We start from the raw sequence: 23,781 nt of genomic DNA, 5'->3' as shown, positions 1-23,781 counted from the left end.
TACATATACGAACTCACTTAATCCTCCCAAAAGCCCTGTGAAATAGGTACTATTATCATCCCCATTTTGTAGGTGAAGAAACAGAGGCCCAGAGAAGTCAAGTAACTTGCCCAAATGTCACACAGCTGGGAAATGGCAGGACCAGGATCTGATCCCAGGTAGATACTGCAAACACTGCAGTGAGGAAATTAGCCCCTTTGCCTTTTGATGAGGAAACAGAGGCTAATCAATAACTTACTGCTCCAGGCTAATAAGCAGTGGAGCTGGAGTCCAAGCGCGGTGGCTCTCACCAAAATGGTGACCTTTAGTTGTGAAAATGATCTCTGGCCTTGCCCTCTCCCTTTGTGGAGGGACAGCTTCAGAAAACCTTCATAGTGGTAAGGGCGGAGTTGCTCAACACGTATTTGGGAATAAACAAATGCATGAAGATTGCCACACTCCCTGGTGTCACAGTTGGCCAGTGAAGAGCATTTTACAGTTGAGTAATTCCAGATAAAGACAGGAACATGGTGTTTATAAGCTGCCCTTAATGGAGGAGAATGCAGACAGAAACGAGGGGAGGGAGGAATCAGGGCCCCTGCGGAGACAGGGCCAGCAGCAGGGTCGGCAGGCTTTAGGACCCGAGGGCGGGAGAACCCAGGCCTTGCTGGCAGCAGACCTGGAGGGCAGGTGGAAAGGCGGCCTGCATCCCACTCTCCTGCCCCTCGCTCAGCTGCAAAAAAATCAAAGGGACACCGTGGGGCGCTCTCAATAAATATTTGTCCAATGCGTGAATGAGTAAAGGCAAAGGAGGGGGCGTGTTTTGAAAGCCCATCCCACTTCTCCCTATCAACCACACCTTGGTAGTCATTCCCGGATAAAACTCTCCCCTCCCAGTGACTGTCGCCTGCGGACGACCATGCCCAGGTATACGGTGCACGTGCGCGGAGAGTGGCTGGCGGTGCCCTGCCAGGATGCGCAGCTCACGGTGGGCTGGCTGGGCCGGGAGGCCGTGCGGAGGTACATCAAGAACAAGCCAGACAATGGTGGCTTCGCCTCGGTGGACAATGTGAGCTTCCTCGTGCGCCGCTGCAAGGGCCTGGGCCTGCTGGACCACGAGGACCCGCTGGAGGTGGCCCTGGAGGACAACGAGTTCGTGGAAGTGGGTGAGTGGCCGGAGGGAAGGGGTGTGAATCACTCGGCCGGGAGGGACGGTCCCTTGTCCTCCCCAATTGTGGGGGGGGGGGGCGGGGACGGGGAAGGGATTCTCGCACACCCCTGCGAGGAAGGCAGGAGTCTTATCCACCTCTTACAACGAGGCAGCCGACTCGGAAAGGAGGAGACTTCTTACTAGTAGCAAAGACTAGATTTGAACTCAAGACCGCAGGGCTGAAGCCTTTTGCAGTTAACGAATCATTTTGAAAATCCCTTTGCCCTTCAAAAGAACCTCACCAGACTGGAGACCAGTAGCATAGATTTAAAACAAAATTAAATCTATTTTGTTTAATGAAACTATCAAACAAAAGTTTGATAGCTTCCATGGTGGCGCAGTGGTTGAGAGTCCGCCTGCCGATGCAGGGGACACGGGTTCGTGCCCCGGTCCGGGAGGCTCCCACATGCCGCGGAGCGGCTGGGCCCGTGAGCCATGGCTGCTGGGCCTGCGCGTCCGGAGCCTGTGCTCCGCAACGGGAGAGGCCACAACAGTGAGAGGCCCGCATACCGCAAAACAAAAACAAAAAAACCCCCATAGATTTAAATATTAAATATATTTTAAATATTAAAACAATAGATTTAAAACAAAATAAAGCCGGTGATGGGGATGGAGGTGGGGCTGGATCTTGAACTTTCATTTAAACCCTTTCATGCATGCCTGGCGCCTACATCTCTGCCTTTTGCTCTCCTCCTTTGTAAATTTTAAAGCATGAGAAGTCGTTTTAAAGCAGCCATTTCTGTAGAATTCCGAAGGCAGCTGAAGAGCCCTTTGCTTGGTTTACCAGTAACGCCAAAAGTGGCTCTCCACTGTGATCCCTAAGGGGTCTCTCTTGCATTCTTGTTTCAGTTATAGAAGGGGATGCCATGTCTTCCGACTTCATTCCATCGCAACCAGAAGGAGTTTACCTGTATCCTTTCGTGCAGGCTTGTTGGTCTGCTCTGGGGGCTACTGCTACCAATGATGGGGCTGGGGCTTTTCCACACTACCCAGCATTTTCCTTTACCTGGCTACAGATACAGCAAATACCGGGAACCCGAAAAGGTAAGTTTCAAACCACGTCCTTTTTTTTTAAGAAAATTAAGTCCCCCCACCCCTCATTTAAGGAGGGGGAGGGCTAGCAAAATTTATGACCAAGCACCATCAGTGAGGACAGGGCTTTATCCAGCTCTGTGTAATAGGGAAAGGCATTACGCTTTTCCACTTCTCATTTTCCTTCCTCAACCTCCTCTTCAGCAAGCTGTCTTTGTAACTAGCACATGAGTGTTTGATAGCAGTGATAAAATCTCTGACGGGTCAGAGCTTAATTCTGCTTCAGGCTTCCCTACTCTTTTGTTTGAGCGACTAAGCTGTTTGCACTCACGGAGATTCCCTTCTTTTGTGCAGTACATTGCCTTAGATGGGGACAGCCTGACCACAGAGGATCTGGTCAACTTGGGCAAGGGACGCTACAAAATCAAGGTATGCTGGAGGGAGGGGAAGGACATCCTCTGACCTTTTCCGCGGCACGTGTAAATCTTTGACATGTTCAGCTCTGACCAATGTTTTCCTAGCTCACCCCCACTGCTGAAAAGAAGGTGCAAAACTCCAGGGAAGTCATAGAAAGCATCGTGAAAGAAAAAACCGGTATCCTTTTCTCTTTGTATTACACAGTTCTTTTTATAGGCTTAAAAGATGCCGCCTGTGTCTAACTGTATAACGTCTGGTTTTTATTCTAGTTGTTTACGGCATTACTACAGGTTTTGGGAAATTTGCCAGAACTGTAATTCCTGTCAGTAAACTAGAGTAAGTTTGATTCCTCCCCACCAAACACACACACAGTCACATGCCACTTATTCTCATTTTGGAGATTTCTTTCAACAACAGAAATAATTAACATTTGCCCCAATTTACAGATAAGGAGGGTGAGGCTCGAATTAACTCACACATGAGTTGATACAGAAAACACAGACTTGCGGGTTTCTTCCAGTGCCCCATCATGCCTATTCTGTCCCTCCAAAGACTTAACTATGTTCCCAGCTGAGGAAACATTTTCACAGTGAGGTATCTAAGAGGGTTTTTTCTCTTTCTCTTCCAGGGAGCTCCAGGTCAACCTAGTACGTTCACATTCTTCAGGTAACTCACTCCAAACATTCAGTGCCTCCTAGATCTTGTTTGATTTGAATGAAGTGCAGTCGGTCCTCAGTATCTCCAGGTTCTGCATTCCCAGATTCAACCAGCCTGGGATGTTGGCTGAATCCACAGATTAGGAACCCGGAGATCCTGAGGGCCGACTGTACTACATCACTTTATATAAGGGACTTGAACATCCGGGGATTTTGGTATCTGCAGGGGGGTTGGGTTGGGGGCCCTGGAACCAATACCCGGACGACTGCGTAGCGCAGTGCCAGGCATCCTTTAACAGCGTCCAGAAGCTAGCGGATTCCAAGGAGTAGGTGCCAATTCTGCTGCCGGGGTGGGGCAGAGAGGGGGGAAGCAGAAAGCATCACACAAGACCACCTTTCAACTGAATCTCAGAAAAAGGAATGGGCCAGGTGAAAGGATGGGGTTGGCATGGGAGCGTGGATACCGTCGTGCCAAGAGGGTGATGCAGTCAGGGGACAAAATTAAGGCTGGAACTCAGGGAGGGGTTGTTCGGGACGAGGTGAGATGGGAAAGTCTGTCAAGAATCCCATCAGACTGCAAGAGAGCTTGTGCTGAGGAGTCCAGACGCTATTCTAAGGGTATTGAGGAGGGCGGGGCGTTCGCTGACGCTTCCAAGAAGGGCAAGTGAGAAGGCAAAACTGGATTCTCATATCTGTCTGGAAGATGAGACTTGAAGAGGCAAGAGAATCAGGAGAGAAAGTGGTGCAAGTATCTGAGCCAAGACGTGGCGAGAAATCTGAGATGGAGACAGCTGGGAGAAGGAAAAAATTTCGTTTTTCTTGGAGAAAACATCAATTCTGTTTTGTAGGTGTTGGGAAGCCACTAATCCCTGAGAGATGTCGGATGCTCTTGGCTTTAAGGATCAATGTCTTAGCCAAAGGATACAGTGGCATTTCCCTGGAGACTCTCAAACAAGTTATCGAAGTATTTAATGGTAAGGCAACAGATACCCAACTGACCCTCCGATGAGGCTGTGTGTGTACCACAGGTAGACTTGATTGATGGGGTGGTGAGAAATTGGTGAGAAAAGAAGACATAAACTAATGCAGATGAGTGGGAAATGAGCTTGGCAGGAAGGAAGTTAGCTAGACGGGGGTGCAAGGTAGGAGTGAGGCAGAGACTCTTTCTCCTGTGGACTTTCACCCATTCTCTATTAGCCTTCACTTAGCATTTGGCATCTTTAAGACTAGAATAAGCCCCTTAAGTCTGGCCTTAAGTTCAGGGCTGGAGGCTCACAGGCCCAGCCGCTCCGCGGCATGTGGGATCATCCCGGACCGGGGCACGAACCCGTGTCCCCCGCATCAGCAGGCGGACTCTCAACCACTGCGCCACCAGGGAAGCCCTCCAATAGTTTTTAATGGCTACATACACCAATCAGTCCTATGAAAGTCTCTTAATTCCTACTTGGATCATTTTAAACTTTATGTTCTTAGAAAGAAGGCAGCAAAGAATAACAGCTAGCTCCTGATACATCTTTAAGATACATTGCTAGAATTTCTGGAAATTTCTAGGTCAGATTAGAACATGCACAGTAACAGTAAACAAAGGGGCAGAGGACCAAGGAGAAGGAAGAAGTTAAGGGCAGAGGTAGTCATTATGGGGGTTCGGGTTCCAGATCACCTTTCTTCCATGCAGTCTGATCTTAATTCTTTATGTACAGTGTTCTCCCAACCCCTTCACACAGCATATCCGAGCATGTCCTGGCTAAAACCTGTAACGCTTCCCGTTGTCCTTAGGATAAAGTCTAAACTTAAAGTGGCTTCCAGAGAAAGCTTTGCTCCCGGGAGGGTCCTCCTTCCTTCCCTCCTTTCTTTCTCTCTTCCCTGCCTTTCTTTCTCTCTTTCTCCCCCTCTCCTTTTTCTTTCTATAGCAGTTCAGCCAGGTCCCTTAAGCATTAGTTGTGCTTGAGGAATTGTCTTTCCCTAAAGCGAGGATGGCCAGAATGAAGTACTCTTGAAGTAACCGGTGCCTCTTTCTCTCCCAGCCTCCTGCCTGCCCTATGTTCCAGAGAAAGGAACCGTTGGTGCCAGTGGAGACCTGGCCCCACTCTCTCATCTTGCTCTCGGGCTAATTGGGGAAGGGAAGATGTGGTCTCCGAAGAGTGGCTGGGCTGACGCTAAATACGTAAGATTTTAATAACAGCTTCCACCTGCAGTAATTTCCCGAGGCTGGACACCAGGTGTACTTGCATGCTTTCTAGCACTCCATCCTTACAGCAGCCCGACAAGGGAGCCAACGTTATCCCTATACTATGGCTGTGACAACCGAAGCTTAGAAGTGTGGACAGAGCCAGGAGCTCAGCCTTAGCGCAGTACAGATGTCAAACTAGGCAAGGCTCTTAGCTTCCATGTGCAACTGTCAACCTTCTGGACTTGGTGATCACCTTGGTAAAAAGGTACAGCAGCCAGTGTTAATTGCGGGAATTTATTCTGCATCTAAAACATTTCCAGTGCCTGGCCAGGAGGTCACATGTTGTTGCAGGTTTATTTACTTGCTGGTCTAATAGGTACAGAGCTGCGGATCATAGCACTGACTTATAACCTCTGGAAAGGAGGCTGCACTCCCCCCTCCCCCCACAAGCGCTCATCTGGTGGCCAATCAGAAAGGCTTGTTTTTGATAAAGCTTTAACGTTTTCTCCATTCATCTCCAAATTCATCAGAGCAGCCCAAAGAATTGTTTGAAGCGTCGTCTCTGATCCCTTGCTGGGAGGTCCCCTAACAGTAACTGAAGGGGCAGAGGACCAAGGAGGAAGAAGTTAAGGGAACAGATAGTCCTTCGGGGGTTTGGGTTCTAGATCACCTTCCTTCTATGCAGACTGGTATTCATTACTTCTCTATGTACAGTGTTCCCACAACCACCTTCACTCAGCAAACCCAAACGTGTCCTGGCCAAAACGTGCAATGCTTCTCACTGCCCTCAGGGTGATGTCTAAAATTAAAGTGGTTTACAAGAGTCTTGCTTGTCATATCCACACGCCCCAGCCAAATCCTTCCCCAGCAACATTGTACATCACAGAAGCGAGAGGTGGCCTGCGGCTGGAGTGCCCTGTGTCCTAGGCAGAGGGACGAGCCATGTCCCTTCTTCTCTTCCTGCTTCTGATAAGTCCTCTGAGAAACTTCCCTCTCTGCTCTTCTGGTTCTTTTCCCTATAGGCCCACCCCGTCAAGTCCCTTTTGCCCCTCCTTTGTGCCCTCCCAGCATCTTATGTGATTATTTTCCACGGAACCCTACCCACTTCCTACCTCCAGTTACACTTAACATACTATGACTGTGTTTGCCCTTGAGCTTGTCTGTCTCCATTTTTCCTACCCTCAGCCCCACTCCCGGGACAGAGTTAATCATGTGTTAGACATTCTAATAAGCTTGTGAAATTGACGGAGTCAGTGGTCCTGCCTCTGTGTCTTCCTTCTCCCCTAGAGGGACCTTAACCTAGTGATTGCTTTCACTTCTTTTATTTCAGGGGAAGATCATTCTGCCCATTTCCCCTCAGGATTCTGTGTCCATCTCTTGGGCCCATAAGTCCCTCTTCACTGGTGCTCACACATTTGCCATACAAGTGAGAAGCCCTGCTCTGAGGCTCTGCTAGTGTTCAGACAAGTAGGACGAGGGTGGAGGACTTTTTAGGTCAAGCTCTGGAGGCCAGGGAACGTGGACAGAGTTTGGAGCTCAGCCTCAGCGCACATGCATCTGGATGTGCATCTGCTCAGGAAGCAGCAGTAAAAAAAAAAAAAGTGAATCACTAAAGTGGAAACTGAATGCAAAGGACCTAGAAACCAACATTCAGGGTTGATTTTGTGGACACTAGCCCCTGATGTAGGTACAAAAATTACTCGAAAGCTAGGTCTGCTTGCAGACTAAAGAACGGAACTAGAGGATAGACCAGCGAAGATAAACAGAACCAATTCACGTAGGTCTAATCTTTTATAAGACAGACCTTTGGGCTTAAAAAGCCTTTTATTGGATTCCACATGAAATTAGAAATATGCTGGTATTTCATTTGATACCCATTTTTACCTTTTTAAATCATTCTACAGGTCCTGGCAGCTCATGGATTGAAACCAATTGTTTTGAAGCCAAAAGAGGTAAGGAGACTAAGGAAAATTTGTTCGCTTTAACAAATCTTTACTTAATAGCTATTTTCAGTCTTAATATCAGCCTCACTGGTATCTTAAAATAAACATAGCTCCCATGTTTGCTTAAGTTGGGCACTGAAGAAAGGGCTCTGTCATAAGCACTGAAAAGACTCTTCAGGCCACAGATGCCTGGGGGTTCTTTTACAGAAGAACTTAAACTTCAAATCAGGATCTCTAAGGACCCCTAAGAGATGCTGTAAGCCAACATCCCTTGGGATGCTCTAAGCCAAGAGTCTCGGACCAGAAATTGTTCAAGGTGTCTCGTCTATAATGATGAGAAGTTGAAGAAGAAATGCAGCATAATTAAGAGCTAAAGATTTGATATGCCATCTACATTGGAACACCACTGCTGCCTTAATGACGGGGACACTTAACAGCTATTCCATTTGCCAGATTTACACTAATGATTTCACATATGTTAGCACTTCATCCTTGCATCCTTCAATAAGCATTACTGCCCTGCACTTTAGAAACCATGAATCAACGTCATTCAACCAACAGGCTAACTTTTCTCTTATGAAAGCAAAAGATAGGAAATCAACTTGCACATACACCTGTTACAACAAACAGCGTCTGGACACTTCTCTCCCCTTCCACAAAGGGTCTGGCGCTTATCAACGGGACGCAGATGATCACCTCCCTGGGCTGTGAAGCTGTGGAGAGGGCCAGCGCCATTGCTCGGCAGGCTGACATAGTGGCGTCCTTGACCCTCGAGGTGTTGAAGGGCACCACCAAAGCCTTCGATACTGGTCAGCATGGCTCTTCCGTTGGTTTGCTATTCATTCAGGCAGAGCTCGGGAGCAGGGGGGGAGGGGAGGCTGGTCAAGGTGTTCAGACGCGGGAGTGGTGGGGGTAGATGGTAGGGAAGAAGAAAATCCAAGTGCCTGTGCCTTCGTAGGACTGCTGCAGCTTCATCTAAGTTACGCCACACTTGACCCTTGAAACGACCGTGTTTCACAGACAAATGCTGACCCAGAGGGTTAAGTGACCTGTCCCAGATCACCAGCTCTGACTCCCATCAAACTACATGTTGTCGTAAGAATCTATGGGCAGGATTTGAGAGCTAGAGTAGGATTAGCACTGATCTCCACTTGAAAATCGGGAGAGAAAAATTGTAGAAGTGGTAGCTTTCCTAGAAAATAATGACTTGGAAAGACTCCCTACTCTTATATGTAGTAGGACCAAAAAAACTATCTAAAAATGACTTAGTTAAATTAGGCCACTATTGAGCTCCCTTCCATTATGAGCCTAAATCTTTTCAGGGTAGGCCCAGTGTCTTGAGTTGAATTCCCAGAGATCTCAACACATAGTTTGCACTCAGATATTTAAAGTAGAAAGAATAAAGTCCATAAGGAAAATCTTGCTTTGGAGTTAAGTTTCTAATCCTGAGTGATGGTTAAGGACCCCTGGACTTTTGAGGGCTGTGTCAGCACAGTGGATGGTTCTGTTCCAGCGATGGTAGTTCATTCAATATAAGAATTGCTCAGACTTTTCCTCTTTCATCAATTCTAGACATTCACGCTGTTCGCCCTCACCGTGGGCAAGTTGAAGTCGCTTTTCGGTTTCGGTCCCTCTTGGACTCAGATCACCACCCATCTGAAATAGCAGGTCTGGGCGTGCCTATGTGAGTGAGCTTATTTGCTTTTGGAAATTATTGGAAAGAACTGCTAACATGCCCCCTGCCATCCCCGTATCTTTTCCACAGAAAGTCACAGGTTCTGTGATCGTGTTCAGGACGCTTACACCTTGCGCTGCTGTCCACAGGTAAACAAAAAAGCTAACAAGTTTCTCTTCTTTCCCCCAGTTTGTCGGGGTGGGGAATAGAAAGAGAGGAAGGTGTTAGAAAGTCATGTAATGGTCAATGGTAGTCCAGATTTCATTACTGCCTCTATTAAAAATGATGTCTATGTAATAATTCGACTTTCCAATTATCGTAGTTTCTGTTCTATATGGTAAGCTGCTTGTTTCCCTTTGAATTACTTTGCTCAACCCCCGTGTAGAGAAGTCCGACGGACAGCTTGTTGTTTTGGTTTAGTGCCCTAACTTTAAAAAATTCTTAGTAATAGCATCATCCTAACCAGTTAATGGAGTTTTACTGGCTCTACCTGTTAGACAGAACTAGAACCAGTCTGCCAGGAACGTTCATGGGGAAATCTAACCACAATTCAAGGGCATATCCATGGTTAGATCTTATCTGCATTTAATAGGCAGACATAAACCATTATAAATGAATCTGTGAGTCATAACTTTAAATATAAAATGCAGATGACCTGGGTTGGCATGAGGCAACCTACACTGCAGATGTTCCAACTCATTTGCAAATGGCAGTTAAGTGACAGACTAACATGCATCTCCAGAGTGAAACAATATTTCAGGTTGTACCAAGTTCCAATCTGTAGGGTACTAAAGAGTCCTCCCTAGCATAAATACCCTCTTCTCCTTGTTCTCAGCAAGTTCTGTTCTAGCTTAGATTTAAAATGTCTATGGGGAAGAATTGCCAAATTAGCTCCACAGTAAGAAGAAATCCCAGTTTAAATGTTCTTGCTATTCTAATAAGAATATCAGACTATGTGACAGGGACCATTATCAGTGTCTTCCATGTATTAGCTCATTTGATCTTGTCTTCTAGATCCACGGTGTGGTGAACGACACGATAGCATTTGTGAAGAACATCATTACCACAGAAATTAACAGTGCAACAGATAATCCTGTATCTTTTGATGGTTTACTAAGCTGTGATTATAGAATTCCAGCTGGTCATTTTAAGATCTAAGTGATCGTTTTGTGTAGCCTCTCTGTTGCTCCGTTTCATAGACTACGTACTTGGGCTCCGAGGTTAAATGCCTTGCTCTAGAGCCGAGCTGGTAAGTGTCAGAGGCAGATCTGTGAACCTAGTCTCAGGTTCGGAGTCTAACGTGCTGTGCTTCCAAAACTCACAGATGAAAGATTAAAGGGGGTATTTCCAACATTGGCTGCAGAGTTTCACGAAGACCTCTGCCCTAAAACCCACTGCTGAAGTTGCTGGTAGAAGGATGAAGATCTACATCACAAGTGTGATTGTAGAGACCCTGGGTAGGATGGCATTTATGTGAGCCTTCCTAGGGCTAGTGATACCATGGTGCACTAAACAGAGGCAACCTTTTAACACTTACCTAAGTATTGATCAAAGAGTTATGGCTTTCCTCATCCTGAGTTTATTTCTGACATGGAGTTTATTCAAATCAGTGTTGTTCCCATATTTGTACAAAGAAGAGTAACAATGCTTCCGTCTCTCAAGGATGGAGCCCTTCTTTCCCTTCACGGTGTGGGTATCTCAGCGTCATCTTGTTTTTGCTATGGAAGGTTCTGTGATGGCTTAGTTCCCCCAGAAGTCAATGTGATCGGTCAGGAGGCACACAGGCAAAGTCTTCACAGAGACGATACTGCCTTTGAAGACCATCCAACCCCTTAGGAATCTATTTCTCCTACCCCACATCTGCCTCAGTTCTTAACATTGGAGAAAGTAAGCCCTAAAAGCCTTGCACAGCCCGGGCTAGCAGAGAGCAGCTGTATAAGGTTTCTCACTAGACCTTTTCAATGTGGCTTCTCTGACAAGCTTACTTCAGGATGTGCGTTTTATGTCCTCTCAGGTTGTTTTACAGTTAAGTCAGACCCAAGCTAAATACCCCTCAACTCACTAACCCTCCTCAACTCCATCCACCCCCAAATGGAGTAGTTTTCATGAACTCCGTGCATTCTTCTCTCATCTCTTATTTCTTGCACTGTAGAGCAGAGGTATCCATTCTACACTTACATAATTTAGACTTGAAAGGGTATCTTACGGAGTAATAAAAAGCAAAACAAATAAACAAAAATACCATTAAATTACTGGCCAAGGGAGGGAGGATCATTCCCTGCTGAATTCTTCCCCCACCACTTGCCTCAGCAAAAATTTCAGCCGAAAGTCCTTTACTTTCTCAGTGAAAGATTCTTAATTGTTGATGAATTTCCAGTTGGCTAATATTTGGGAGTTCTCCAGCAATACTGGTGTTACCCAAAAGAATATTTTTCTCAATCTTCTGTTGCATATGTAGACCATCTATTACATAGTTTATAGGAGTTAACTTCTAATTGCTATAACCTAGTAGCCAACAAACAAATTTGGAACAACTAGAGAACAATAGATGTTGCTTAAGTTGTAAATTGGTGCAGAGATCACTTGCTCTGAGGATTCAGAGAAAACCAAGGCCTGTCGTTGGGGGCGGGTCCATGGAAAAGGGCAGGAGCTAGGTCTAAGAGGCTCACAGTCATATGCACAGAAAAGGGTAATTCCAAACTTGTTAAGTAACACATGCACCTCTACCTCTTTGGAAGTCAGAACCTTTCCTACACAGAGTGAGTTCCTAGTTAATACGTTGTGAACAGTCTTTAGTCCAGTAGGTGAAAATTAGCTCTTTGGAAAGTCTTTTGCTGCCTCTGTCAGGGTTCCTGTTGACTTGAGTAAAATACATGATGGAGTGGAATGATCCCTGAGAGTCTTAATGTTCGGTGAGTCCAAAGTTGCCACTGACTTCAGTGGGTTTGCAATGACCTCTTGGCCACCATTTGCTGTGAACACTGGCACAGGATCAGTGAGTAGAAGGTTTGAAAGTTTTCTCCGAATGATCGTTCCAACGATTTGGTGGTTGCTTGTCAGCAAAATCTTCCGTTCAGCAGGGATGGAGCACAAGCTCGCAGTGCCCACTGAGGAAACAGAATTTGCTTTTAAACTGGTGTCCTGATCTCTGTTCTTAGTTTCAGGTTATAAACTTTTTGAGGGCAAGTACAGACCATCAGATTAGTAATGTTATGGTGTTTGAGGATCTCTCATCCCAAGAGAAAACATCATTTCATGCTTCATGTTTCTTTGACCCCCAGTTGGGTGGACACAATCATCTTTAAGGTTTTTGTTTTGCTCTGTTTACCTTTGTACCCCTTCATGTCAACACCTGCCTGTGGAAAGACTCTCCTTCTCTCCACCCTACCTTTGTACAAGGGCTACCACCTCAATGTTAGAAATGAGCAACTGGGGAAAGAGTTATACTTGAAGTGATCACCAAGTGTTATGTGAAAGCCTTAACCTATTTTGAAAGATGGTCTTTGCCAGCAGGGGAGAGACTGTTTCTGGAGGAAACTTCCATGGTGAATATCCAGCCAAAGTAAGCTATTTAGAATTGCTCCTGACCCTGAAAGCATATTCTACTACAGGCCGACTGAATCGAGACACTCTTTCAGGCCCTGGACTATTTGGCCATTGGCGTCCATGAACTTGCTGCAATTAGTGAAAGAAGAATTGAAAGGCTCTGCAACCCCTCCCTCAGCGAGCTGCCTGCCTTCCTGGTGGCTGAAGGTGGTCTGAACTCTGGATTCATGATAGCCCACTGCACGGCTGCAGCCCTGGGTAAGGACACTGCACTTTGCCCAGAATGCAAGCCTAGTCACCTAAAGACCTTTCCATTTTACCTAAAGTGTCACATTTTGTCTTTGAGATCTAACGTTTCACCACCTTCATCACGTGCATCCTCAATACAAATGCAGCAGGTTTAGAGAAAAAAAATATAAAATAAAACCTAGGCAACATTATACTGAAACATAATAACACACTAATGAGGTTGTAAATAAGGAGGTTTCCACGATTTCTCTGTAGGAAGCAATGTGACTTCACATGTGAACTTCATCTATGTAGTTTTTTCACTAATCTCAACTTGAAGATTATCAGAAGGAAAAAAGCAAAAGATGTTTATAGTTACTGGTGAAACTTGAACTGATCCAAATGATTAAAGTTTGGATACATTCCGTAAGACATACCAACCACTAAAAATGTAAGGATGTGATTACAACATGCAAAAATGCTTATAAGAAGCAAGATGCCCTCTATGAGAATTGAGCTTTAATGTAGCAGATTTCTGACTCGAGACTGTAAGGGACAGAGAAGTAACATCGGAATAGAGACTGGCACAAAGGAAGTGCAAAGGGCTTCACTTATATTTACTCAATCGTCAAACAATACCAAGAGGCAGGTACTATGATTTCCTCCATTTCAAAGATGAATACTTGAAGATCCAAGAAGTTAAGTGACCTACTCAATACTGCACAGCTAGTAAGAAGTAAAGCAGAATTCAGACCCAGGCATTTTGGCTTGCAAATCTGTGCTCTCACTTCAATTAATGAGGATCTCTTTTTAATCAATACTTAATCCTAAAATATGGTTGCCAAATTTAACAAATAGAAATGCAGGCTGCCCAGTTAAATTTGAATTATTCAGCATATTATCTGGTACTAAAAAATTATTTGTTTTTTAATCTGAAATTCGAATTTAACTGGGCATCTGGTATTTTTTCTGGCAAACGTACCCAAGAGGCCGGATAGCATAGTGGCTCATAAGAGCATAGACTCTGGGTCCGAATCCCAGCTCTGCCCATTTACCAGCAGCGTGATATGGAGCAAGTCTTTTAATCCTGTTGACCCTCAGTTTACTCCTGTGTAAAATGGGGGTGATAAGTTTACCCAACGGGGCTGTTTTGAGGATTAAATTAATGAATGTGTGGAATACCTTAGAACTGTGCCTAGAGTGTCATAAGCACTAAATTAATATTAGTTGTTGTTACTATTACTACTCACCCCTTCCTCAGTTAAGTCTCACACTAAGACTCAACACAGCCAACAAAGAGCCACTGAGTTCATTTTCTGTCCAGTATTTTCTCTTTACTCACTTACCTCCTTACTAAAATATCCCTCTAAGGGGCAGCAACTTCTCACATTAACATGGGGGGTGGTAATTGATTTTCAGAGAAGCGTTATGAATTTGGGAAGCCTCGTTTGGATGTGTTTAGCTGCCCTAGCTGTCATCTGAAGTTGGTCAGTTTGCTTTCATTGTAATAAAACTGGTGGTTTTCTTTTATTGGCCACTTGTAAGTTACGTTTCTGAACAAGCCCCACCAAACCAGGTGATCCACATAGCAGGTTCAGGGGCCCAGGACTTGCACTGCTGAAACCTGAAAGTTCTGGGCAAACCAGGATGAGTGGATCACCATAGTTTATAGTATATTATCTCAGGATCCCCTATAGCATAGAAAAGAACTGCAGCTTCACTCAGAGCTGCTCTCAAAGTTCAAAACAAGAGAGGAAAAGACTCTTTGCGTTTGACCTTTCCCAGCTTCTGAAGCTGGGGAGAAGGAACTCTGTGATCTAGGTTCTTGCTACTTAAGGTGTGGTCCTCTGGCCCAAAATACAGCCATCACCGGCAATCTGTTAGAACAGCAGAATATCAGCCCCCATCTAAAACTCAACATTTGCACTTTTAACAAGACCCAGTGATTCATTTGCACGATAAAGTTTGAGAGACAGCAACCTAGGCCAACTCTAGACTTCCCCCCACCTCCCCAAGACATCCCCGCAGTCATCAAGCCCTTGCTTAAACCCAGTACATCCACTTATGTCATCATTGAACAGTCTCAACTGTAAATCTTCTCGCTCAAGATGTGTGGGTCCAGCCTCAACCCCCAAACGCCACGCCTGAATTCTGATCCCACCTCCTCTGGTGACATAATCAGATTGTCCTCCAATACCTGGAAATGACCATCACCTTTTTTTATCCCAAGTCTCCCTGTCATGCTAAATGCTTCTAGTGTTTTCAACTTGGCTTTGTAATATGAGGGTTCCCATCCCGGTCTTATCTCAGAACTCACTAGAGTTTTAGAGTCCTTCTCACTTTGGGGGGGGAAAAAAAAAAAAACCCAACCTTCTTCCTTTTCCCAAAGTAACTTTGGACCATCTGATGCTTTGCTAACGACCAAGAGCTCCTGGAGAGGGTATCCCACGCAGAGGAGCACTTTGGGAAGCCATGTGTCATTTTGGCAATTTTTCTATTAGGAACATACGTAAGTATGTCCCTAACTTAACTTCTCTGGCCTCTTGCAGTTTCTGAGAACAAGGCCCTATGCCACCCCTCGTCCGTGGACTCTCTCTCCACCAGTGCCGCCACGGAGGACCATGTCTCCATGGGAGGATGGGCAGCAAGGAAAGCCCTCAGGGTCATTGAGCACGTGGAGCAAGGTAACCCCAGCCAGGTCGGGACGCAGGCCTCCCTGATAAACTATACGCCAGTGGTCCTCAGAGTGGGATCCCCACCGGCAGGATCAGCATCACCTGGGAACTCAGGGCCTGTCCCAGACCTGCTGAATCAGAGACCCTAGGAAAGACAGCAGAACAAGCTGGGTTTAGCAAGCCCTCCAGGTGGTTCTGATGTTCGGTGAAGATTAAGAACCACACCTGCTGGCGAAGCCAGTTCATCAGCTGGCTTCTTTTTTTAATATGAAAATTTTAAAACATATTCAGAAGTGGAGAGATTAGTACCAGGAACCTTCATATGCCTCACTCTAATTCAACAGTTAACACATTTGCTTCATTTTTTTCTTTTTTTTACTTTTCCCAAATTATTTTCAAGCAAATCCCTGTTGTCATGTTTTCTTCCTGCATACTTTCTCTCTCAAATACAAACTTCCTTATCCACCATGATGCCATTATCACATCCGACAAAAATCAACAATAAGTCTTGGTATCAAATTTTCCCAAATTACCTCAACGTCTTTACAGTTTGTTCAAATCAGGATTCAATACCCACCTTTTAAATTTGGTGGCCAAGGTTTTAAGCTTCTTTTCATTTACAACAGTCCCCTCTCCCTTTTTTTTAAATTCATGCCACTGAGTAGTTAAAAAACCACGTCAGTTTTCTGACAGAGACTGACATTCTGGATTTACCTGTGAGCTTCCTCATGGTGGTACTTTTGTTCTCTGTCCCATCATTTCTTGTGTGTTGCAGTTGGTCCTAAAGACTTGACGAGGGCTTCCCTGGTGGCGCAGTGGCTGAGAGTCCGCCTGCCGATACAGGGGACACGGGTTTGTGCCCCAGTCTGGGAAGATCCCACAAGCCGCGGAGCGGCTGGGCCCGTGAGCCATGGCCGCTGAGCCTTCTCAGCAAAGAGAGTTCACAGGTGGAGCCCTGTTAAGTCAACCCCTTCCAGACTTCTTAATCACTGCTTGTTTGGTTTCTTAAAGGGAAACTGCCTTCCTTTAGGCATTGTTCTCTAAATTCCTAAATTTTTGCAACTGTATTGGAAGCAATTGGCTGACAAAAGAATACCACTATTTTAAGATAAGTGTGAAAGAGTTGAGTATTCTTTTTTTGGTAACAGCTCTGTTGACATAATAATTCATATACCATACAATTCACCCATCTAAATTGTACAATTCAGTGGGTTTTAGTAGCGTTGTGAATATATCAGAGTTGTGAGTCAACACCACAATCAACTCTAGAACGTGTTCATCAACCCAGAAAGAAACCTTGTACCCTTTACTATCACTCCCTTCTCCTCCTTGTCTGGCCTGGTTCGGGTGGAAAGGCATGTATCCCTGAGCACAGTGGATTAAGTGGTGAATGAGGTATTCTCTGCCCTCTTGGGAATTAGAGTCTACCTAAAGAGGAAGACATTGAACAACAACTTGGCAACTCTTTGTAGCACTTAACAAAATTCTGACTAAAGAATTGAGTTATAGGAGGCTGTAACTGAACCTGACCTAGTTTGAAGGGATGAGAAAAGGCATTTCCAAAGGAGTATTTAAGATTAAGACCTGAAACGAATAGGGCCAGCAAACTGGGAAGAGGGGAGCAGTATTTAATAAGGAAAGGGGATGTGTGTGCACAAAATAAATTGTTCTGGGATGCGTCGCAATGATGTACAGATGCCCACACTCAGGAAAGAACTGGGATGGATGATGAAGGGCAGTTCTCTACGTGGAGGCAGCTGACGGCTGCAGGAGGTCAGGTGAGAAGAATACCAGGAACAGAGAGGCGGTTGCACTCAGGGGAAAAGAAGACCTGAAATGTTACCAGCCCACTGGAGGAAGGAGGGAAAACTTTTCAAAGGGAGGAGCTTAAAAAACCCAGTGTGGGGACTTCCCTGGCAGTCCAGGGGTTAAGACTGGGCGCTTCCACTGCAGGGGGCGTGGGTTCATCCCCCTGGCTGGGGAGCTAAGATCCGCACGCCCTGCGGCGGTCCAAAAAAGATCAGGAGTGAGAGAGAGTCTGAAGCCCAAGCACGGACATCAGTCAAGGCCAGGGGATGGTGGGGAGGTGGGAAGGAAGGGGATGTAAGGTCAGGAGAAGCAGTGTTTTCTTAGTGAAAGGGACACAGGTATAAATTAGCCTCAGATGTCGATAAAATGAATAGCGTCAGTTTTGAAAACTTTAAGAAAGTCCTTGCAATATATCTAAGTAGAACTATTACTTATTTGCTCAGGATGGTTTTAGTTCATGTGACTCATACTCTGTTAAGGTGAAGAAAATATTCATGGGAAACTAGAAGGTATCTCCAGGATTCTTAGGATATATTAAGTGTATTTAAAGTTTTGGAAGGGAAGGGCGAAGGTGGTTATTAGGCCACTGAATATCAGCTTATTTCAAAATAAACAAGAATCGTATTTTTAAAAATCCAGGTAAATCAAGATACACTGAACCCTTTGCATCTGTATCAATGAAGTGTGTGGTTTTTAAATCCCATCAGGGAGAACTTATGGTTGTGAATAGCAACGAAGAGCAGTTAACAGAATGCTGAGAGATGGTTACTCAAGGTTTTCCTGACATGTATCACGTTTATCTTGCAAACCCATCTAAGAAGCTGTCTGTTATATGCACTAGCAAAATCTGCCATTTTCCTACTCACATGTCTCCAACCAAGAGGCCAGCTTTGTGTCATGTGGGTGAGGGCGAATCAGGAAGGTTAGCCAGTTCTGATCTTGAGCTCCAGCTCTATGAAATAAGCATAAGCACTTATTTAATAAGATGCTTTACTTCTCAAAGTTTCCAGTTCCTTACGTGTAAAGTGAGGGGACTGGACTAGAAGATGTGAAGTTTCTTCCAGGTCCTAATGGATTCTGTAACTTCATCCTCTCCCATCGTGACCTGTCTGTACTCACCAGAGTTTGGAATGTGCTTTATAAATTTTAAGACAAGAAGTCAAATGTTTTTAATACTCCATTTTGGTTAACCACTTAAGTGGTCTGATCAAGAGACCACTTAAGTGGCCTCTAAGCTTCTAAATTAACTTCTTGGCAAATAACAGAACCCAAAATGGTTTAATTTTGAATTATATTTCTATAAAAAATTCTTCATTAGACTATATCAAATGTAGAGAGATTTAGATTTCAATATTCAGAGTGGATCTCAAGGTATGGTACATCCCACAAGCGTTCATAGCTAGGAAAAGACAGTGTAGAGATTGTTTGATCAAGAAACTTAAAGTTGGCAAGATGCCAATGGCTAGAATTTCAGTTTTCGTGGATTTGGGAGCCTTTAAGTTTGAAGGTTTGAAACAGACATTGGAGAATTAGTTCCAGGGCAACCAAAGACTCATCTGCTCATTCACTGGCTCCTTCAATCCTTTGATGAAAGTCTATCTGCCAGGTATTTCAGGCCGTAGGGAACAGTAAGACTGAAAACAAATTAAAATTTACACCAAGGTGGAAATAGGAAACAGGTCATCCATCTTGATCAGCTGAGGGGAGAAGGGGAAAGCTGATGTACCTGGATGGTCCTACCTTTCTCACCATTAAAGGTGCAGCCAAGGGGTTAGAAAAGCACATTTAAGATGGTAACCAAATACCAAGGGATCTTCATTCTACCCATAGACTGGGAGAGCCAACCATCTGTTAGCTGGCTGGCGATGGCCGTCAGCTTGCATGGGATTTATATCCCTCAAGCATGAAGTCAGACTCTAATCAGCCGTCCCCTCGTCCTTCCTTGTTTCAGTGCTGGCCATCGAGCTTCTTGCAGCCTGCCAAGGGATAGAGTTTCTACGTCCTTTGAAAACTACCACTCCACTGGAGAAGGTCTATGACCTGGTGCGCTCAGTTGTAAGGTAAAGTCAGAACAGATTCCTGGAAAGTGACACTGTTTTAGAACTTTGAACCCTGGCAGCAGTTGACGTTGGCTCACGGTTTGATGTGCCGTCTCTGCAGGCCCTGGATAAAAGATCGCTTCATGGCCCCAGACATTGAGGCAGCGCACAGACTGCTCGTAGAGCAGAAGGTAAATTGGCTACTTGGCTTAGTTCTTAGTTTGGGGTCGTTATGGGAAAGCAAAGTGGGAGTGAAGTGTGGAAAAACATTCATATTCTTTTGCTTCCTGGCTGTTCCTTGGAAGTGAACCAAAAGTACTCATGCAACTTTCAAGGTCACTAAGAAACTATTCGATACACTCTTAAGTGTCCCATGTTGCACCCAAACATGGACTATCTAAGGATTAGAAGCTGGAATGAATTTTAAATGGAATTTGGGGACAAGTATTTGTGGGGAGAAAATGAGATGAAAGGTTCATGGATTCCTCCCCATTAAGAAGGTTCTCTCTTATTAAAAATACATTCTCTTTCTGTAATGCTATCGCCACCACCACCACCTGGTTCAGTGACTGCATAGACCTGAAGAGAAAACAAATTTCCCGAGTTTTTATTCAAAGGGATCTGGATGTGTCTAGTGCACCGGTGTGTCCTGCCCCATCACACTGGGTGAGATACAGGGTCTCTTTATTGCTTCTTCCCTCTGGCTACATTGACTGCAGACGCATCTGATAGGGACAGATGCCTAGAATGCAGACTTATTTTTAAAACGTAGTTTTAAAGTTCTTTAGGCCTTTCATTTGTAGGTATCATGTTCCCTAGAATGGCTTGATTTTCCCCTGGAACCATTGCACTGATCTTGGGGAACAATTGTTTTCCTTTGACCTTCACCCCTGTCATTTCAAAGTGTTCCCTGTACCCTTTGAGGGGAATTCCCTTGCTTGCTGCCAACTTTGGTGCTAGAAGAGAGGTGTGTGAGAGCTCAGCCTTTTTTTTAATTGAAATATGATTGACATATATCATTATATTAGTTTGCAATATAATGATTTGACATTTGCATATATTGCAAAATGGTCACCACAGTACGTCTAGTTACCATGCACTACCACACATAGTTACCATTTTCTTCTCATGGTAAGAACTTTTAAGATCTATTCTCTTAGAAACTTTCAAATATACAGTGCAGTATTATTAACTATAGTCACCAAGCTGTACATGACATCTCCAGGATTTGTTTACTTTATAAGTGGAATTTTGTACCTTTTGACCCCTCCACCCACTCCCCCAATCCCCCGCCTCTGGCAACCACCGATCTGTTCTCTGCATCTATGAGCTCATTTTTTTTTTTTTTTTTTTTTAGATTCCACATATAAGTGAGATCGTACGATATTTGTCTTTCTCTGTCTGACTTATTTCACCTAACATGATGCCCTCAAGATCCATCCATGTTGTTGCAAATGGCAAGAGTTCCTTCTTTTTTAGGGCTGAATAAAATTCCAGTGTGTGTGTGTGTATGTGTGTGTGTGTGTGTGTGTGTGTGTGTGTCTCACAATTTCTGTATCATTCATCCATTGATGGACACTTAGGTTTCTTCCGTACCTTGGCTATTGTAAATAGTTCAGTGAACCTGGGGGTGCAGATATCTTTTCAAGGAGGCTAGCTTTTGAAAGAATACATTTTCTAAGGTAATACAAAAGAATAGGAAATGCTCCTTCCCTGTCAGCGGCCAACCAGATAAAAAGCAGCTATAATATAAACGAAAAGCCGGACTTTAGTTTGAGAAGATGTTATGCTTGAAAGGAAATAGGTTCGTGGGTGGAGGTAAACACTAAACAAGGCTGTGAAACAGTGCTTTTCAAACTGTAAAGTGCACGTGAATTTCTAGGGGATCTTGTTAAAGTGCAGGCTCGGACTCAGTAGGTCTGCAGTGGGGCTGACATTCTGACTTGTCCCAAGCGATGCTGACGCTGCTGGTCCAGGGGCCACGTTCTGAGTAGCAAGGGTCCAAAGAACAGAGGGCGTGTGGCATGGAAAGAGAGCAAAGAGAAAATCCACTGCCTCTTATCATTTAAGGCTTGCCTTAGAAAACACACAGTCCCATCCTTGAGCGACTTTCCTTAATTCCATCCACACTGAATTCTCTAGGCTTCATTTGTTTCCTGGCTTGTTTTGCTTTAGAAGAGTAAAGCAGCTGAAAACCTTCATGGTAACTTTAGAAACATTTTGGACTTTGTATTTTTAAAGCTGTTAAAGCAACCAAAGGCTCATTGACAGATCATGTGTCAAATGGCTTATAATAAAAGCAAGCAAACAGCTGCTGTGTTATCTAGTCAGAGATAATGTTTTGACTTCACATGAAGCTGATGTTTAATGACATGTGAAAACAATGTTGTCAACACTTTGACTTTGTTTTGTCCTTGCATTTCAGGTTTGGGAAGTAGCTGCACCATACATCGAAAAATACAGAATGGAGCATATTCCGGAATCAAGACCTGTTTCTCCAACAGCATTTTCGTTGGAATTTCTGCACAGGAAATCGACCAAAATCCCAGAGTCTGAGGATGTTTAATGCTTTTTTGTCACGAATTAGCAGATCAGATGGTACTTAGTTTAACAGCAAACAGTATTATGCTGAAAGAGAGACCTGAGAACTTTCTCAGATGGATCAATCAATTATCTAGTTCGGTTCTAATACCTGCTCTGGGTAGGCTGGTGACAGTATTACATTTACTAAATCTAGCACTGGTTACAGATGCAGCTGGTGTTTCCAGATTACAGGAGTTTTCTTATTTCCTAATGAAGTCTACAGGCCGCTCACTCTAAGGGTGAGAAGACTAACCACAACTGCATGGACCTTTGACTCAATATTAGATGAACTCAAATCTTGAGACAGATTGATGGCATTGTTTTCCAAAAACGTTAGACTTTTGTGAATCTTTTTTTTTTGTTTTGGGTTTTTTTTTTTTTTGCTTTGTCAAACTCTCCACTAGTTAACTTTGGCTGATTGTACTGTGCCATGCTATGATGAATGTTCCTTAATATGTCTTTGTAAACAACACTTTTTAAGTCATAATTAGTTCTTAAGCTGCTTTTTCTTTTATTCATGGAATCATCCTAAAGAATAGTCAATAGGTCAACAAGAGATTCTGTGTAAAGGAGTTAAGGAATGAATATAAAGATTGCTGTGGGAGTGGTTCTCAATGAATCGTGCATTTCATATTTATCAGATGTCACCGCACATATCAGAAAAAGGATTCAGATGCTTAAACTGGAGTAGGAGGTTAGTGTTATTGCTACTAAATTTACCACGTGTTAGTACTCTATTCACATTCTTGTAATAACCCAGCTTAAGACGCCTCCTCATTTCACAGCTAAGGAATCTGATGTCCAGAAGTTAACCAACCCCCTCTCTATAAGAGTAATCATTAAAACAAGGCCCCGTTGACAAAGGTCAGATGCGCCCTAGGATGTTACCCAATCTGTTCCCTCCCCTCCCCGCAAAGAAGATAAAGAACCTGCTGGAAAGGCTTAAGTGTGATTGTCCCGATGAAGGATGGGTCACATGACTTCTTGGCTTCCCGAAGCTGTGACTTTGCACCCTTCTGTGCAAACATAAGCAAGGCGCTTTCCAAGTGCAGGAATGTGACCCCACGGCTCTAACAACGGCAGCTGGTCAAGGAAAGGACAGGCACACCTGCCAGCTTGCCTACCCGATTACAGCCTTTTCACGGTAGAGTCTTCTCTTAGGTTGCAGCCTGTCCACAGGAAAGGTAGAGACAGGAGTGCAAACCAAAATTCAGTGAAGCAAAATGTGCTGAGGAACCTGTTCGCCGAAAGGTGGTTCTTCATGCTGTTCTTTGCTGAAATGTAAACACACAAATGAAGTTTATTCATTCTTATCCACGAGCTGCAGTGGAGCCAGTAAACCCAGCGGTTTGATGGCTGTTCGTCACTGGTACGGGGCGGGTTGGTTTCCCACAGGCCCGCGCGGTCCTCCGGGGCCCTCTGTCATTGAGTTTTCTACACAGCTCTGTACTATGCCATCAAGGGAGTTTCCAGGTAAATGTGGAATAAACTAAGTCTCAACTGTCTTATGTCATTGCTGTATTCTTAGATTTTTTTATAACAAAGTTTAACACCTTGTCAGGGAAAGGTTATTCTAACTGCAGTTAATTACATTTCTGAAAGATTTCGTCAGTGAATGTTCACACGGTACAAAGTGTCTCTAGAAAATGTGATTGATTCGGTATACATTCTCTCTCTTCCCCACTGAGCAGCCCAGAAGAGCTGGAGGCATCACGATTTCTGCCCCAGTGAGCTCACCTGGGCTTCTTCACCTGTTCTCTCGGGGCAGCCACAGAGCAAACCCCAAAGCGCAAGGGATTTTCAAGCTTCTTTTGTGCCA

At 44.5% G+C, this 23,781-nt stretch overlaps 1 protein-coding gene across 1 annotated transcript; it reads left to right on the top strand.

The window, feature by feature from the left end:
- Positions 1-746: 746 nt before the first annotated feature.
- Positions 747-23,470, top strand: HAL (histidine ammonia-lyase). Its single transcript, XM_082850838.1, has 20 exons — positions 747-1,145; positions 2,039-2,099; positions 2,206-2,233; positions 2,576-2,650; positions 2,743-2,815; positions 2,908-2,974; positions 3,267-3,304; positions 4,143-4,268; positions 5,319-5,458; positions 7,369-7,416; positions 8,069-8,216; positions 8,980-9,075; positions 9,173-9,231; positions 10,097-10,177; positions 12,579-12,644; positions 12,721-12,886; positions 15,406-15,540; positions 19,292-19,400; positions 19,501-19,570; positions 21,805-23,470. The coding sequence occupies exons 1-20, from the start codon at positions 899-901 to the stop codon at positions 21,943-21,945; spliced, it is 1,974 nt and encodes a 657-aa protein (XP_082706964.1). The 5' UTR covers positions 747-898; the 3' UTR covers positions 21,946-23,470.
- The last annotated feature ends 311 nt before the right edge of the window (positions 23,471-23,781 follow it).

Source organism: Leucopleurus acutus (assembly GCF_964270905.1).
Source record: "Leucopleurus acutus genome assembly, chromosome: 11".
NCBI classification, from domain to species: domain Eukaryota; kingdom Metazoa; phylum Chordata; class Mammalia; order Artiodactyla; family Delphinidae; genus Leucopleurus; species Leucopleurus acutus.
Note: the sequence above shows the minus strand (reverse complement) of the source record. Positions and strands in the feature narration are given on the sequence as shown.

Bases quoted from the DNA above. Each gene is read 5' to 3' on its own strand.
- HAL (XM_082850838.1), top strand. From the start codon at position 899: ATGCCCAGGTATACGGTGCACGTGCGCGGAGAGTGGCTGGCGGTGCCC. The intron at 1,146-2,038 runs GTGAGTGGCCGG...TTCTTGTTTCAG, and splicing joins CAACGAGTTCGTGGAAGTGG to TTATAGAAGGGGATGCCATG. The intron at 19,401-19,500 runs GTAAAGTCAGAA...CCGTCTCTGCAG, and splicing joins CTGGTGCGCTCAGTTGTAAG to GCCCTGGATAAAAGATCGCT.